Source organism: Mobula hypostoma, chromosome 15 (assembly GCF_963921235.1).
Source record: "Mobula hypostoma chromosome 15, sMobHyp1.1, whole genome shotgun sequence".
NCBI classification, from domain to species: domain Eukaryota; kingdom Metazoa; phylum Chordata; class Chondrichthyes; order Myliobatiformes; family Myliobatidae; genus Mobula; species Mobula hypostoma.
The window spans coordinates 59,599,567-59,618,239 of NC_086111.1; the positions used below are offsets into that span (position 1 = coordinate 59,599,567).

The 18,673-nt window shown below is 40.6% G+C and overlaps 1 protein-coding gene across 2 annotated transcripts in view; it reads right to left on the reverse strand.

Moving 5' to 3' along the window:
* Window positions 1-6,535: 6,535 nt before the first annotated feature.
* zgc:77375 (uncharacterized protein LOC402927 homolog) overlaps window positions 6,536-18,673 on the reverse strand; it is a 39,495-nt gene continuing 27,357 nt past the window's right edge. For both annotated transcript variants that reach the window (XM_063068413.1, XM_063068412.1), the window contains 4 exons: window positions 13,604-13,637; window positions 12,323-12,497; window positions 8,575-8,763; window positions 6,536-8,102 (listed from right to left, as the gene is read on the reverse strand). In XM_063068413.1, the coding sequence (XP_062924483.1) occupies window positions 7,712-8,102; window positions 8,575-8,763; window positions 12,323-12,497; window positions 13,604-13,637 (789 nt within the window). In that variant the 3' untranslated portion in view covers window positions 6,536-7,711. The remainder of the gene's footprint in view (window positions 8,103-8,574; window positions 8,764-12,322; window positions 12,498-13,603; window positions 13,638-18,673) is intronic.

The window sequence follows — 18,673 nt, forward strand, 5'->3', positions numbered from 1 at the left end:
TGTATAAGAAGAGATTTCTCCTTGTGACCTCTGGTTCTTAACTATCCAACCAGAAAGAATATTCTACCAGTGTCTACTGAGAATTTTGCAAGTTACTATGAAATCTCCTCTCATTCATATGCCTCCAGTGAATAAAGACTTCAATAACCTTATCTCTTCCTTTATGCCCTAGAATCAGTGCAGTAAATCTAATTATATCCTCCTAGGCATAAACATTCCTTTCTTGGATAAGGACTAATCCTGATGGGATTTTTGTCAAGCCTCTGTGCAGCTGCAGCAAGGCGGCCTTGTTCCAGCATTGAAAACCTCCACAATGAAGGCCAATCTACCCCCTGCCTTTCTACTTGCTTGACTTGAACGCTTGTTTCCTGCAAGTGGTCACATGACTCTTGTTGCACCTCCCCCTTTCCCAATCACCATTCTCATAACCTGCCATTTTGTTTTTGGAACCAAAACAGATAACTCCTCATTCGTCCACATTATCGCAGTTGCTATGCATATGCTCACTCAACTAACTTTACTAAATCATCCTGAAACCTCTTTGCATCTCCCACCGCTCAGCTGAAAACAGGTAGATGGTACGTTTAGTTCTGTCATCCAGATCAGTGGTAATGAAGGATTAGATGGGGCAGGGTAACGGTGCTTGTGTCAATCTCACCCCTCCTTACCTGTTGCCCAGGAGAATATCCAATGATTCCTCAGCTCTGTTTTCTGGTTCAATTCCACATGCTTTATCACTAACTTATTACATTGAAGTACATTTTCACATCTGTCACTACCATCACCCCTGGCAAAATATTCCACACACCCAGCACTCTCTAAAGAACTTGCCTCTGGAATTCCACCCCCCCCCCCCCGCCCCATACCTTACTCCATTCATCTTAAAATTATTTCCCTTTGTATTAGCCATTTCCACACTGATCCATTTTTCCTCTCAGCCCCAATCTCCTATCTTTCCATGCCCTGATGAATCAAGAATCGATCAACCTCTACTTTAAATATAGCCAATGACTTGGCTGCCTCTGGCAACGAATTCCACAGATTCACCACCCTCTGGCTAAAGAAATTCCTCCTCATCTCAATTCTAAAAGGACGCCTCTCCTCTGAGACTGTGTCTTCTGGTCTTAGACTCCCCCACCATAGGAAACGTCCTCTCCACATCCACTCTATCAAGGTCTTTCAATATTCAATAGATTGCAATGAGGTCACCCCTCATTCTTCTGAATTTCACTGAGTATAATCCCAGAGCCATCAAATGCTCTTCATATGACAAGCCATTTGATCCTGGAATCATTTTTGTGAACCTCCTTTGAACCCTTTCCAATGTCAGCACACCCTTTCTCGGATAAGGGCCCAAAACTGCTCACAATGCTCCAAGTAAGGCTTCACCAGTGCTTTATAAAGCCTCAGCATTACATCCTTGCTTCTATAGTCTAGTTCTCTTGAAATGAATGCTAAGATCACATTTCCTTCCTCACCATAGACTCAACTTGCAAATTAATCCTTACGGAATCCGGCACAAGAACTCCCAAGTCCCCTTGCACCTCAGAATTTTGAATTTTCTCTCCATTTAGGAAATTGATATTGTTCCTTTTCATGCCTTGTGGCAACACAGGCTATATTTTTGTCGTTTCCACAGCATTTTGACTGTTTTTACGAGGCCGAGTTGCTAGCTTGACGCTCAACCTAGCACAGATGTAAGGCATGCAAGGAGCCGGCTGGATTCACACATGGGATCATTCCCCTTGAAGTCCTGTGCTGATGCCACTACACCACTAGCCGTCTTATTTTGAAACTAGTCTACCCTTTTATTTCTTCTACCAAAGTGCATGACCATACACTTCCCAACACTGCATTCCATCTGGCACTTCTTTGCCCATCCTCAAGACTTGGAATCTGTCCAAGTCCTTCTGCAGCCTCTCTACTTCCTCAAAACTACCTACTCCTCCACGTATCTTCGTATTGTCCACAAACTTTGCCATAAAGCCATCAATTCCATCATCCAAGTCACTGACATAAAACATCAGATGGCTAACTTTTTATTACATGTTAAAGTACTGTGATTTGTAATGTCTTCAACACAGATGAAGATGAATCTCTAGGTTACATATACGTTGATAATAAATTTAAACTTTGGTCTTTGGTCATATCTTGCATGTTTGAATTCCTGTCCATTTTACAACTCCTACAATTTGATCAGCCTCATAACTGGGGTGCTGGTTTACCAAGAATTTACTGCATGTACACCAACAGATAAATACTGTGTGGTGTTGCAATCATAATTTCTTGCCGTGACAATGCCACAAGTCTGGATACATTAACAAATGAAATCCCCGTTTAATAGCTTAATCCAGTATCATAATCTTTGAAGGTAGCAGGGATGGCCTCTGTTCCTGAAGAGTCAACCAATGACAAAAATTCTAATTTTATTATGAAAGTTGAGATAATCTTTATACATTTTTCATGAATCTGAAACCATAACCACAACACACTGCTTTTCCCCCCATCACTTATAATGGAAAGGTGTTACCTTGTGATTACAGATCTCAAGAATAAAAATCAATTTGTAAGCCTCAAAATCTTAAAGCAATATATTTTAAAATTGTTTTCAAGCATCTCTTGAAAGCTTTAAATAGGTTAACTTATTCAGCCTTGAAAAAAAATCCTTTTACAGGAAATCTTTTAAAGATAAATCAGAATGTTTAAAACATAACAGGAAAGGGGCTTGTTATATAAAAGGTTTGCTGAGTACATACACACATCTTTCTCATGTCTTGGAGTTAAAGTGAGCAAATAATTTGTTAATCTTCAAATATTGCACCAGAATTATTGTTGCTATTTAAAATCGTGCATTTAAGATGAACAATGAAATCTTTTTTCTTGAATTTGCAAACAGTAAATCACTACTTTCTTAATGTAGACAACTTAAATCAGTGTAAAATAATTTACCCCTGGGAAATGCTAATTCAATGAATTCTTGTAGATCATTATGCTTTGCTCAGGGATACTTATGTTCAAATTTAGCTGAAGGGGTAAAAATTAAATAGTTGAGGGCAAATATCCCCAGATAAAATGCAAAGCTATTATTTGCAATGCCGTACATGACAAGGACAAAAAGAGTAAAGGGGAAGGAATGACAACTATACTAAGTTTTAAACAGCCAATGGAAAACTAACAATGCCAAATTGAAAAGGTCAGGTAGGGGCTAAATTGAGTGACGGGGCCTGAGTCTGACAGCGAGGACCGACCCAAGGTTTGGACGATTTAAGCACCAGGCTATATGCAAAGCTCAGGGTGTTGGGGCCTGAGGCGAGGGACGGGCTGGTTCTGCTCACTGCTCAGTGAGGTTTGCTCATCTCTGCACTGAACTGAAGCTGCAGGACTCCAGCTAATGGGCTACTGGATCGGCTGTAGAGATGACGGGCTTTGCGGCTGTGGACTCACTTTTGTGAACTTCAGTTACTTGCATGGTTTGTTCTTTTCTTTCCTGCACAATGGGTGTTTTTTTAAAAAATGGGCTCTATTGAGTTTCTTTGGTTTGTGGCTGCCTAGGTTGTACACAATATACAGACTTCGATAATAAATCTGCCTTAAACTTTAGAATTAAGCAGATATAGAGACAGACATATCACAGCAGCCGACTGCCCTAAAGTTTACCATTTGATATCATATTTTCAGATTTCTAATTGGCGCCTCGCCATATCAATTACAATGGAAGTACAACTTTCAGCTGATTTCAGATTGTGTTTGCTTTCCTTGAATTCAGGCATGGACCACAATCTGGACACTATCACTTAATTGTTTGACCTGTAGCTCATGCCCGTCTTTCTGTGGAAGGGTTATTATTCAAAGAAAGCAAATTGATCAACTTTCTCTGCCTGTAAAAAGTAACTTATTCAGTGACATTTTTGTGCTTGAAGCGTCAGCATTAAAAGATGCATCATACATCAAGTCAGGATTTCTACAGCAGCCTATTCTCTTCCGGTTTCTTCACAGGGACTTCTAGTGTTTAGTTGATTTTTTAAAATTATTCAAGTATGTTTAGAATGTATCAAATTACCAAGGATTAATTTTACATCAGTGGTTTCAAATTTTGCAAGTAAGGACTTTCTGGGGAATGAAATGACACCGTAAGATATAGGAACAGAATTAAGTCATTTGACCCCTTGAATCTGCTTCACCATTTCATCATGGCTGATCCACTTTTTCTCTCAGCGTCAATCTCCTGCCTTTTCTCCGTAGCCCTTCATGCCCTGCCCAATCAAGGGTCTACCAACAAACATCTGCAGATGCTGGAAATCTGAGCAACACACGCAAAATGCTGGCGGGCAGGCAGCATCTATGGAAAAGAGTACAGTCAACGTTTCGGGCCGAAACCCTTCAGCAGGAGTAATCTGTCAATGTCTGCCTTAAATATACATAAAGACTTGGCCTCCACAGCTGCCTGTGGCAAAGAATTCCACGGATTCACCACTCTCTGGTTAAAGAAATTCCTCCTCATCTCCGTTCTAAGAAGATGCCCTTCTATTCTGAGGCTGTGTCCTCTGATCCTGGACTTCCAATAGAAATGGTTTCTATTGCAGGAACCCCAGTGACAGACAAAGAACTGCACTCTCCCTTAACAATTGCCTAACCTCTGGCAGCAGTGCATCGGTGACATTTTGCATTTGCTGCACCAACTATGTTCCAACATTCCGAGCTGATCTGACTGATGCCAACTTAAAATTGGGTTACCTGATACAAGATCATCTCTAAGAGATTAATTCGAATCCACTTAAACTCAATTTAAGTAGGAGCCTTCTGAAGGGAGAGTGTCATCCCGCCAATCACAGGTGAATTTAAACGCAAATCCCTGAGCTTGTTTAAAAAGAAAGCATCTTACTCACTGCAGCACGTGTACAGTTGTAACACGACATAATATTTTGACTCTAATGATATTAACCCTATCGGAAAGTGAGATATTTGCCAACAGAAGCAAACATACATTGGGAAAGTATTTGATCGTTCAACTGAATGAACAGGGCGGCATGACAACGTAGTGGTTAGCACAAAAGTACCAGCGACCTGGGTTTGATTCCCGCCCCTGTCAGTAAGTTTGTACGCACTTCCCGTGACCATGTGGGTTTCCTCTGGGTGCTTCGGTTTCCTCCCACAATCCAAAGACATACCGGCTGGTAGGTTAATGGATCATTGTAAATTGTCCTGTGATTAGTCTAGGATTAAATCGGTGGTTGCTGGGCGACACAGCTCGAAGGGCTGGAAGGGCCTATTCCATGCCGTATCTCAATAAATAAATCAATAAATGAAGAAAGAGAAAGAATGCTTTTAAAAAAAATTTAACTTACTTATTTTCAAGTTATACATTACCATTAGTCAAGCAGCCTTGGAAATGTTAAGAATGTAAAGTGATCATTAGTCACCATGGTGATTCTCCAAAACATTTCTCCAAACTAGGAGGCTGATGAAGTATTTTCCACCTTCCATGATAACTGCAACTGTCAACACACACCAAAGCTCGACATCATCCAGGACAGAGTATCCCACTTAATTAGTTCTCCATTCAATAATTCTACCAATCATCATTCCCTCCCCAATTAATGCACTTTGGCTATAGGGTAATACCACCTGCCAAGCCAAAATAACACCACCGAGGCCAACAACCAGTTGAAATGGCTAAACCTTTATTGGGAGACTGAGGAGGCATTCAAGTGTAAGAAAGCCAAATACCAGGAGCTGGTAGAGCAGAGTCAGGAACAGAGGAGGAGGGCACGATGCAAGCCTTTAGGAGGTGGACTGTGGAGGTTTGCTGGCTGCTTGCTGTGCTGAACCTACTCTCTGTTTGGCATGAAGGATCTGCAAAGAAACGAGACACAGAGGCTGCTGAGCGAGCCTCCAGATGGCTCTGGATCAAGAGGCGTGGCCCGTGGACCCATCCTGCTGGGACACAAGCCAGGGCCTGATCAACCCTGGCTGGGTCACCTGGGTGAGGGTGTCTGATGCGAAGCATCTGATGACCCCAGGTTATGTCTCTGAGGACGTGGCCCAGCACATCCGAGGATATATCTCAGCATCGGAAGGACTTAGCCTGAGCATCAAACATCATTGTGGGAGCATCCTCTGCAGAAGAACTGTTGAGGTTCCAGAACACAGTTCTTCTCCATCTTTTTAAGGGAGATTATGCTTAGATATTAAAACGATGACCTTGTTAGTGACCCATGTGCTGTCAAATGATTAAAAATAAAACTGTGTGCACGAACAGAAGACAGGTTTGCATAGTTGCTTGCTCATTAAAAGAACTAATTAGTATGTGAAAATCAATCTCTTCAATATTTATACAATTGACAGAGTTGGGCAATAGGTAGGTCTGAGCACTCAATACCAGTCTTTCACTTACAAACTAAGTTTGTAGAGGCATGTGTTCACCATTGCAAATAATGTGACAAAAGTGTTTAAACTTTAATACTGCAATAAAAATATTCAAAGAGAAAATAGCAACTATTATCAAATGATGAAATAAAGGGACCATAATCATAAACAGAGTTTATAGTTTAATACTTAAGTGGGGGATTTCCACATTAGAGTTGTTTGAGGAATTGAAAACTTAAAAAATATTTAGTAGTTAAAATCTTATATACTGAACCCCCATTTTCTAACAAGGTTATTAATTAATCCACGTCTTTGATGGCAGTTTTTGTTCAATATGGCAAGTCGTCATATTTAAAGATAATCTTACTAAAGTGGCAGTGCATGCCACAATATTGAAGTACTGTTTAAGATGTATAGTCATATCATAGTAAATAACATACATTCGCAGACCATTTAACTTAATATTGGAAGAGGACTACCTTCTCATCTACTTTCTGGGTAACAAAATACATTACAAAATACTGACATTATAGAAAAGTTATTAACATGACATTAATCAGTCTTATCAAAAGAATAATTAAGAGTGGTTTTGCACCATTGCTATTGCACTAACTAATTATACAAACAGGAAATAGAAAACTGTACAGGTACCAAACCGGTAACCACGTATATACCGACTTCTATTTATACACATATGCCTTGATGTGGGCTATGATTATGAAGTGGGGAGAGGGGGAAATATGACAAATTATTTTAGTCCTTTTATCTTAAACTTAACAGTTCTCCATCAAAAGAGTAAGATCAATAACATTATAAAACAGAGTGTTTTTTTAATCTCCAGAGTGTTGGCTTAATCAACAGCAGCAGCATTCTCTCAATGCGCAATTTATGCTTTTGTCAGGAATTTAAAATAAATTAAAAGCACCAACATATTTCACTAAATTATCATGGAACTTGTATCCATACAACTATTAACAATATGGTTAAAAAAGCCACGTTGATTCTGACTGTGGAAAGAGTATTTTTTGTAGATGTGATCCATAGAGAGAGGACAAGTTAGTCCTTTGCTATGTTAGCAAAACATATGGGAACTACTGGACCATGGGGTGACACAAATTAAGAAGCTAGTTGGGCTTACATGATCAAATTAACATTTTGGCCACAAACACTTACACTTGTATCTTGGGGTAACCCTGCCAAAGCAGAGGGAAACCATATGGAAGACAATTTGATATTTGAACCAAACAAGGCAACTTGCTTTTATACAATTCTTTGTAAAAATCTACTTTTTCTATCTCCAGATGCAAGTTGAACTGATAGGTCAAAGCTTTATAAACAAAAAGCATTAGTTTGGCACATAGTTTTCCAACTTATAGACCAGTTCCACAGCAGCATCAATATTAGGTACGATATAGTCTGGATCACATAAATCGGCGTCAAAGCTAAAGTCCCTGTGGCCATGGAATACAGATCCCGTAATCAATTCCTCATGGCCTTTTAGATCATCCTTACAGGGGTTGTAGACACCCGTGCAAACCAGCACAGACTTACAGGAAGTAGCAGAGCTCTCTGTCAGTCCACCTGCCATTATATTAAGATCTTCGTCCTGACAAACTGTTGCTGTTGGTTTTCCTGCAGCAACTTTGGCGTGCACCAAGGAGCCTTTAGTCGAGGATTCCTCTTCAAGGTAGCGATTGTACAGATTAGCACCATAGATGTCAGTCATTAGATTATCCCTAAAATAAAATAAAAATTTAAGCAGTGAGTCCTCGAACATTGAGACATTGGACTGGAGGTTCCCAGACTTCTTGAATGAAGTTCCTACTTGTTCCCACTTAGCAAAGTCCACACCCCACACAAACTGCTGCCCATTCTACAAGCACGTTATGGGGATGTCTCTAAAATTCCTGAGGACTGTGAAGAATCCTACAGCTGGAACAGCTGGCGACTACTAACTTTTAATTTATTTTTGCTTTCCTTGAGAACTTCCCAACTAATTTGCCTCCATTCTTTTAGGAACTCATGACCCCTCCCCCCCCGTAACTTTTACCCCAAACCCCAACGGGCTTGCATACTGCAAGGTGGAAACTGCTGCAATACACTGCTACTCTACTTCCACAAATACTAGAGTGTACTTTAAAATAGCTCATCAAATAGTGCTTTTGGTCTCTTGATATCACACCTTTTTCTATAATTGCAGTCACTTACCCAATGGCGTAAAGTGTATGAATGGGCTTCTGCCACCCTCTTCCAGCAGCTTGAGCCCTTATTAGACACTCTGCATAATGGTAGGTTATTTCACTTGGTTTTCCTAATAAGAACTCATACTTAAGATCATTGCCCGTGATTTTCTTGTAAATCTCTTCAAGACACAGCATAAATACTCCATGGCCAAACCTGTGAAGTTAAAGGGAAGTGTTAAAAGAAAAATCACTCCACGGAATTTTTTTCTTCAATTTTTTGATAGGATTAGTAAATTTACTTTCAATCTCAAGAGGCATTTGCCATATTTGATTGCCCTGTTTAATAACTCTGGACAATTCTACCCTACTTTTAATGCCTTACCCAATGAACTTCATAGAAGTATTATCAAGCAACATTAGTAATTAAGCCTTAGATATATCTCCGTATTGTGATAAATGTAATAATGGAGAAGCTTCACTCATTCATATGTTTTGGACATGCCTGAGTCTTGGAAAATATTGGAAAGAAGTATTTAAAACTTTCTCGATACATTTCAAAGTAAACTTTAAGCCTAATCCTTTGACTGCTTTATTTGGTATTGTTGGAGGAAAGGATATTATTTTGGAACAAAACACATCAAAGTTGCTGGTGAACGCAGCAGGCCAGGCAGCATCTCTAGGAAGAGGTACAGTCGACGTTTCAGGCCGAGACCCTTCGTCAGGACTGCCATTGATCTCACCAGCTCCAACACCTCAGGGCATATTCAAAACCCGGACTTGTACCTCTTCCTAGGGATGCTGCCTGACCTGCTGCGTTCACCAGCAACTTTGATGTGTGTTGCTTGAATTTCCAGCATCTGCAGAATTCCTGTTGTTTGCATATTATTTTGGAGTCATCTGACTTGCACATTTTGACTTTTATTTCTCTTATGGCCAGAAGGACGCTTTTGCTTAAATGGAAAGATGCGGCCCCTCCTATTCACGCTCAATGGTTACGTGATGTGACGTCATGCTTAAATTCAGAGAAGATTCGATGTTCAATCTCTGAATCTAGCCAAGACTTTCAAACATTGTGGGGACCTTGTTTGAATTACTTTCAAAACCTTTGATTTGCTGTTAAAGCACAGGTGATGACTAATAATTTTTTTTTCCTTTACTGATCAGCTTCAATCTTGATAGTGGGTTAGATTTTTTTAATATAATAAAATTACTGTATCTCAATGTTACGAATTAAATAATCTGTATGAATATAGGGTAAGGAATCTTTATATGTGATTTAGTATAATGTATTTTTTTCTTGTACTTTGTATTAAAACATTATTAATATGTAAAATTAATAATAATTAAAATATTGGAAAAGTAATTAAGCCTCAGAAGGTGTATTTAGGCAAATGGTCTGGTCTAAAAAGTAGATTTTAAGGAAGACTGAATAGAAGTAATAGAGGTAGTGTGAAGGAAACTCCCCTCTTCAAAAATAAAATTGCCCACATTCTCTTTGTACAGCCGGTTACCCCAACTCCCCTCCTGCTCCAAAAAGGCTAGCGTAATTGAATTAGCTTTTGTTGTATGAAATAGTGGTCCAATTTGATTAGTTCATTGGGGACAAAATATAGATATTGCATTTTTAGCCCACCATCTACCACTCCCCTGGTTCTACACATTAATATACTCAAATAGCTATTTCACTTGGGATTTTGACACACCTGGGAAGTAGCTCTGTGGCCACAAAGAAAATACTTCTGCAATTTTCTTCCCCTGTGGAGATCAGTGTGGGGTAAGGCACAGATGAGAGCGTGGAGTACTGTTGAGGAGAGGAAGTGGATGATCGCCAGAGTGAGAGGCTGGTCAAGAAGATCAGGGAGGGTGTCAGGGCAGAAATCAGAGGGATCAGGAGTAGACCATAAGACTTAGGACCAGAATTGGGCCATTCAGCCCATCGAGTCTGCTCCGCCATTCTGTCATGACTGATCCCAGATCCCACTCAACCCCATACACCTACGAGGACAACAAGTACCTATAAGGTACTTATCACTAATGGTAAATGATAAAATAACCTTAGGGAAAAGTGATACCTCAGACCTGTGACAGCAGCCCATGTAGGGACAGGTCCTTTAACATGGGAGCAGGCCCCAGTCCTCTTGTTATATATTTAATGCCTGCATATTCATGAAACTGGAAGACACCAATTCGTATTAATCAGTCAGGCGCTGAACGCTGATAAACAGCTGCAGAGTCCCAGTACAGAAATTAGATGAAACTTTAGGAACTTTGCATTGTACGCACCAAGTACTCAGTTGGGTTTAGATAAAATTCACTTGCTTAGTTTAGAAGAACAATGTGCCTAGAATTTCTAAGAAATGCTACTCTTCCTTAGCATGTTTTATCCCTCCTATTTCTAAGCATTGATAGATCTCCTGTGTATTATCTTGCTATTTATGTCTTAAGAGTCTTTTTCCACTTAAAATTCTTAAAGTATATTGATGGTCTTTCTTTCCACAAATAGTGGTCAATTACAGTGTCATTATCATCACGTGCCATGTTATATGACGTGGGCAATCATGCTCTTCAACCATGATTGTTCATGGCATATTTTTCTACAGAAGTTGTTTACCATTGCCTTCTTCTGAGCAGTGTCTGTACAAGACGGGTGACTCCAACCATTTTCAATACTCTTCAGAGATTGTCTGCCTGGCGTCAGTGGTCACATAACCAGGACTTGTGATGTGCACCAGCCGCTCAAAAGACCATCTGCTCCCATGACTTCAAGTGACCCTGGTCAGTGGGTGGGGCTAAGCAGGTGCTACATCTCGCCCAAGGGTAACCTGCAGGCCAGTGGAGGGAAGTATTGCCTTTGGTAGAGATGTATCTCCACCCTGCTACCCAAATTACAATACAGTTCACAAGAACCAAACCTAATGGCAAATAATGTTATCAATAAAGTTTGTGTAGTAAGTACGCATACCAATTACAACAATTTACTTGTCAGATTTAAGCCACCGAGTTAAATTCACCTCAGGAGATGCTCTGCAGAGTTATAGTCCAAACAAGGAGTCTCAGCAAAGAAGCCTCACCTTTCACCTTTCAGAGAAAGGGCAATAAAATTCTTTAAAAATAGACCAGTTTGACAAACTGCAGACATTTGTGGCCACCTTTTGGATAAAGCTTCACCTAATGAAGTTCACAGACAAAATGCTGGGGGAGCTCAGCAGGCCAAGCAGCATCTACGGAAGAGAAGTTTTGGGCCAAGACCCTTCATCAGGACTGGAAAGGAAGAGGAGAAAACAGAGCAGGAAGGTGGGGGGCAGGGGGAGGAAGTGCGAGGTGGCAAGTGATATGTGAAAGTGGGAAGGAGAGAGCGGGTGAAGTAAAGAGCTTGGTAGTTGATTAGTGAAAGAGATAAAGGGCTAGAGAAAGGGGAATCTGCTGGGAGAGGACAGAGGACCATGGAAGAAAGGGAGCCCTTATCTCTTTCACTAATCAACTTCCTAGCTCGTTACTTCTTCTATGTCTTCCTCCCCTGGCCCCCAACACCTTCCTTTCCAGTCCTGAAAAGGGTCTCCCTGAAATGTCGACTGTTTACTCTTTTCCATAGATGTTGCCTGGCCTGCTGAGCTCCTCCAGCATTTTGTGCGTGCTGCTTTGGATTTCTAGCATCTGCAGATTTTCTCAAGTTTGTAATAAAGTTCACACCCATTCTGATGATCTGAATTTAAGTCCAGGGTAGGTTAGATCTCACTGTAGTTGTTCATTCTCATGCAAATACCTTACCATACCTTGGCGATTTGCCCTCTGCGACCCACATCAAGTCTGTATTACAAGCCACCACAGGAATATGAGGGCTAGGGAACTGTCGAGGAGTTATTTCTGGGTTTCCACCAGTCAGGAGGACATCAATAATCAGCTGAAGGTGTGCCTCCCATTGGACAGGCTCACAAAGCAGGATAATAGCTAAAATTAAAGTTGCAGAAGGGAAGAAAAGATGCATTTCATTAAAAAGTTTGATGCTCTTATCCAAATTTAGGAAAAAAAGCTCTAGAGGCAGTACCATTAAATTCCTTGCTAAACACCAAGATCTTTGCTATGCAACAGTGTATGCTTAGATTCATAATATCCTTCACAGACTAAAGAAACACCTATGAAATATGTGAAAGACTACAACATAAGCAAAAAAAATACATATTGCTACTGATAATATAGAAGTATATTAATTTGTGATGTTGTCCATGTTCTTGTATCAGCAAGCCACAAGAGGGTGAACAAGAGTTGTTTTGATCAGCTCCACATATCCCTTCACAGTGCAACAGAAACGAAATGTCAATTGAAACACCATTGTCTGGGAAACGACCAGAAAGGAGAAGGTGGGTATAGAATTATTAATAGCAAAGTCAAGATTATGGATCCTGTAATACTCCCTTAAAATTTAAATCTGCAGTTTCCCATTGAAATGATCAAGGCTTCAAGTGATTGCTCAGCACCTTTACCAGAGGTACTCTTTCATGGCGGCAATTCTTATACAGTACCCTCGTACGTCTTGTGGGATTCATTATAAATACTGACATGTAACTAGGGTGCACGTACAAGAAAAGGTGCAAAATCTGCGGTGTAATAGAGAAAGGAATTTCACATGTATAACGAGGAAGTACCGAAGAAACTAATTTGTTTAAAAGACTGAAAAATCTCTTCATAGCTGGTGTCCTGGGGATCGAAAGGTATGGTAATCTTACACAATCTAGGCAATCCAGCAAGAGTCTCAGTAGATTGTAAACTATAAAATATAATCCCACTATCCAAGACAGAAAGTGAGAAACATGTAAGTTGCGTGCCAAGTCCCTCAAGGGTGCTGCGAAAAAATTACTCCCCACCCACCCCCCAACCCCAGAGCTGACCACTACTTCATTCTGATGTCACAGAGTACTGGGATCCCTGGTTTAGGTCATGCCTCTTCAAGAACAAGGTAACATTAAATCTTGCACCAGTTTTACTGTGAGAACTTCCAAACAACTAAAACATCAGCACAAACTATTTACATGTACAAAAATATGGATTTTCAATACCTTCAATGTTCGGAAGCTCTATGGGCATAGATGGCTGGAAAAGAGAGAATTCTCACGTCAATAGATTACTGAAATACAAAGTACTGCATTTTCAAACAAGATACTTTTGCTTCTATAACAAAACCAGGGAATATTGGATTGACTTAGAGTACAGTAGACGCATACTATGTTGAGGCTGTACAAGATGTTGGTGAGACCCAATTTGGAGTATTGTGTGTGGTTTTGGTCACCTACCTACAGGAAAGATCTAAGTCAAGTTGAAAGAGTACAGAGAAAATTTACAAGGATGTTGCTGGGACTGGAGGACCCGAGTTTTAAGGAAAGATTGAGTAGGTTAGGGCTTTATTCCTTGTAATGTAGAAGATTGAGGGGAGATTTGATAGAGGTATACAAAATAATGAGAGTTATAGATAGGGTAAATGCAAGCAGACCTTTTTCCACTGGGGGGGTGGGATGACAACTAGAGGTCATAGGTTAAGGGTGAAAGATGAAAAGTTTAAGGGGACCACGAGGGGAAACTTCTTCGCTCAGAGGGTCATGAGAGTGTGGAACGAGCTACCAGTACAAGTGGTACATATGAACTCAACTTCAACGTCTTAGAACAACAGGAATTCTGCAGATGCTGGAAATTCAAGCAACACACATCAAAGTTGCTGGTGAACGCAGCAGGCCAGGCAGCATCTATAGGAAGAGGCGCAGTCGACGTTTCAGGCCGAGACCCTTCGTCAGGACACAGTCCTATAGATGCTGCCTGGCCTGCTGCGTTCAACGTCTTAGAGAAGTTTGGATAGGTACATGCATGGTGGGGGTGTGGAGGGCTATGGTCCCACTGCAGGTCGATGGGAGTGGGCAGTTTAAATGGTTCAACACGGACTACATAGGCCAAAGGGCCCATTTCAGTGCTATACTTTTCTATGACTCTATCAGGCAGCATCCGTAGAAAGAGAAATAGCGTTAGTATTTTAGGGGATGCCGTTTGAAAAAAGGTCTTCTCTTTCCACAGCTTCCAGCACACTTTTTATTTCACATTTCCAGGGTGTATAGTTTTTTGATTTTTATAGATTTTGTTTCTAGATTCCTTGATTTCGATTTCTATGAATTCAAACTGAAACAATATCATTTTACAAACACCCTTTTACTAAAGTCATTTAATTCTTAGTATTGTTATGTTAGTTGTGGGGTGAACAGTGTAGAATTGTCAAAACGTAAGGTGGAAGAAAAATGGAGAGCTATGTGGGAGGGAAGGGTTAGATTGATTTTGGAGTATTTTAAAAGGTCAGCACAACATCGTGGGCTGAAGGGCCTGTACTATGTTCTTTACAGGGCTTCCCAGAAAGACTGGAGAATCAGAGGTTCATTGCAAATGAGGAAATAATGCAAATGATGACTAAGAAAGTACCACTGGGGAAGTTACCGACCATGAAAAGTGACCTGCTGATCTGCGTCCTGTAAGGTTGATGAGGCAAATGTTTGAACAGCATTTTAATGAACAGGGATGATCTAATTGCAGTTACATCAACATGGCTTCAGGGTGATAAAAGTAGTACACTTGGGAAGAACAGGAGAAATGGAAAAGGAGGGGGAGTGGTGCCATTAATAGGGTAATGATATCAGTCCGGCAGTTAGCATAATCTAAGTACAGCAGCCAGCACAATCAAGGCCTCCACCCACCCTGGATATTCTGCTCCTCCCTCTCCCATTGCACAGAAGATACAAGCGCCTGAAGGCCCTTACCACCAGGTTTAAGGACAGTTTCCACCCTGCCGTTACAAGATTATTGAATGGTTCCCTAGTATGATAAAATGGAGTCTTGACCTCATAGTCTTCCCCCATTGTAATCTTGCACCTTATTGGTTACCTGCACTGCACTTTATTCTGCATTCTGCTCTATCTCAGTGCAATGCGTCATGATTTGATCTGTATGTTCAATACACCAGACAAGCTTTTTCCACTTGTTACAATTATGAACTAATTCCAACTTTAGAATATGAGAGTAGACTATCATGTCATATTAGAGATCCCGAGTAGCCGGGACTTTTCCTCTCTTGATTCTAGAAGAATGAAAGGTGACCTCATTGAAACGTATTTCTTAAATGACTTGACACAGTGGAGGAGGGCAGAACGCTTCCCTAGAGTTAGGGATGACTTTATCAAAATAAGGACTGAAATATGGTGAACTTTCTTTGCTCAGTGGCTGGTGCATTGTAAAAGGCTCAAGACTCGGCTGAAAGTTTCAGAAGACATTTGAATCAATATTCTACTGCTTATTCTTAAATTGTGCCTGCAGACCTAGAATCAGTTGAGGAAAATATCCTCCTTACATCTGGCCTGTATGAATAAACACTTGATACTACATGTAGCAGGACATGGATAGACAATCAATATTAGCAATATCAGTCATGATATGCAAGCAGGGTATGATGTTGATAGAAGAGGCTGGATTCCTGCTGATAAATCATTCTTTTAAAAAATGAAAAATCAGTAGGTTGGTGCTGTGGACTATACTAGGTTTCAGCAAGAGCATATATTACAATTTCTTTACACAAAAACTTGTATTATCATTTATGTTTTTAGTCTTATTCAAGTCAGGGATCATGTATTCAGAGGGGTTGCAAACTACAGCAATGAATATTGGTGTAGGATGAATGGAAATGGGTGCTCATTGATTGGGCAGACTTGGTGGGCCAAAGGTTTTGTATTACGTGACTCTGCAGAAGGTACCAGACAGCATCTAGTAACAGGATGGTAGCAGATTGTCGACCTTCACTCAAGGTCTGTGATACTCAAATAACACTGCATAATGTTTGTTTTTACTTATGATTTTTAAATTTGTCTTGTGTTTTTATGACTATATTGATTTATCTTTACAATCTATGTAAAGTACTTTGCGTCTGCATCTTAATGTATAAAAGGTGTTATGTAAATAAAGTTATTATTATTAATTTTATGGGTCCAATGTGAATTTTCCCTTAAACTCTTTTGAGTTTGGAAGAAATAAGCTCTGCAAGTCCTGTAGACAATACTTCCTTAGATTTCAAACTTCCTGCCTTGATCTTTTTTTAGTAGAAATTCCAAATTATTACATTGCAATATGTCAGTAGTACTGTTCTTCAAATGTCAGGTGCATAACTTTAACCTATGAACTAACGCTATGATTGATTGCATCTGTCGTAGCCGATGACAGTTAGGGTTGTGCAGTTCTGTGGTGGGTTCATAGGTGGCTGCTGAGTTCAAGTTGTGAGTGACACAGACATCCACAGTAAGGACCTGAAAACTGTGCTGGATCTGGAAGTGGAGAGGTTGAGTTTGCCTTCCTTTTTCATCTGGCAGCAATTAGTACTGCTCGGCGTCTCTCTTCCAGGTGGTTGTGGGTGGTTCTAACTCGCCAGCCACTCCACTCTTGCGCACTCTGTTCCAGCCGTTTTGATACAAGCCCGGCATGTGCAATATTAGCTTTCATTGCAGTCCCTGAACCTCTTTCAGGGTCTGCCTCAATTCCTCTTGCCCAGCGAAAGCTCACCATACAGTAGCTGCTTGGGGGTTTCAATGATGGGGCAAGTGAAGTTGAGTGAAGTTACCCCCTTTGGTTCAAGAGCCCGATGGTTGAGGAGTATTGACTGTTTCCAGACCTGGTGGTTTTATTACTGAGGCTCCTGTACCCCCTTCCTGATGGCAGCAGCAAGAAGAGTACATGGCCTGCATTGCTAAATCTTCGCAAACTTCTAAGAAAGTAAAGGTGCTGCTGTGCGTTCTTCACAAATGGTACTTATGTGCTGGACTCAGGACAGATCCTCTGAAATGATAACACCGAGGAATTTAAAGTTGCTGTCCCTCTCTGTCTCTGAACCCTGGATGACGACTGGCTCGTGGACCTCTAGCTTCCTCCTCCTGAAGTCAATAATCATCTCCTTGGTCTTGCTGACATTGAGTGGCATTAATTTTGATTGTGGTGCTGTTAGTTGGGTTTCGAACGGTGCTTAAAATATCAGGAGGATCTCCCCTCTTTTTTCACTGAGTGACATCGGACTCTGTGTCCCCACAACCCCCTCCTAAAACACTGGTTCAATGTACCACATCATTGTGTAATGGTAGGAGCAAACTCTTGCAAGCGAACAGCTCCACAAGCAACAGCTATCACTACTTAATCCAGTTGACTATTATTTTTAGCAGGAATGTCTAGCATGTAATGAAAAGCATTTTTGTTTGATTACAAAACAACATAGCTATCAAGCAAAGTTATTTATCAACTAGGATTATAGATTAGTGTTAGATTTGGGGATGCCTGGTCTCCAATTTAGTTTATCAGCCAAGGGACACATAAAATTATCGGATGTGCATATAAAAAAAATAGAAATTCGAGAAGAAAATATCAGTTTATCCAATGGAAAATTCAAAATATCTGTTCCAAGATCAATGTGCAATAAAAAATCACTTCCATTTCTTAACTTAAACCAATAATCTGGTAATTGGATTGATTAGGACCCATTTTTATATACAAATTGCATGAAAAGTCAATTAAGGAAAGGGTAAATCATACTTGGCATCATTTCCCAGTAAAAGCATGTTACACCAATGCATCCATGTGCTATTCCTGTTAGTGAACGTGACATTTTCTAGTTTTGGAGACGCACCTATAGGCATCACTATTCACTATTCCTCCTTCAGCTTAACTTGGAGCTCAAAGGTCTCAATAGATGGAGGGGCGTATTGTGCCAGCTTGTCGCTTTTCTTGCGATAAGGAGACATCTGAAGAAGACAACACACTGCAGGAATACTTAGTTTCCACAGAGATTGTTGGATGGATGGGAGGGATCAATGGTTAAGGGCCCTGCATATGCGGTACGCCTGACAATATTTCTGTTGGGTGGAAGAGAGATCTTGACGATCCTCTCAGCAGTCCTCGGAATCCTTTGTGGGACCAGCAGTCAGACGCCTTCCCTTGCAATTCCAGTACCAGACAGTGATGCAATTGGTCAGGACACTCCTGATGGTGCTTCTTTAAAAATTGATCACAATGGGCGGTGTGCTCACCTCAGGAAGTGGAGATGCTGCTGTGCTTTCTTGACCAAC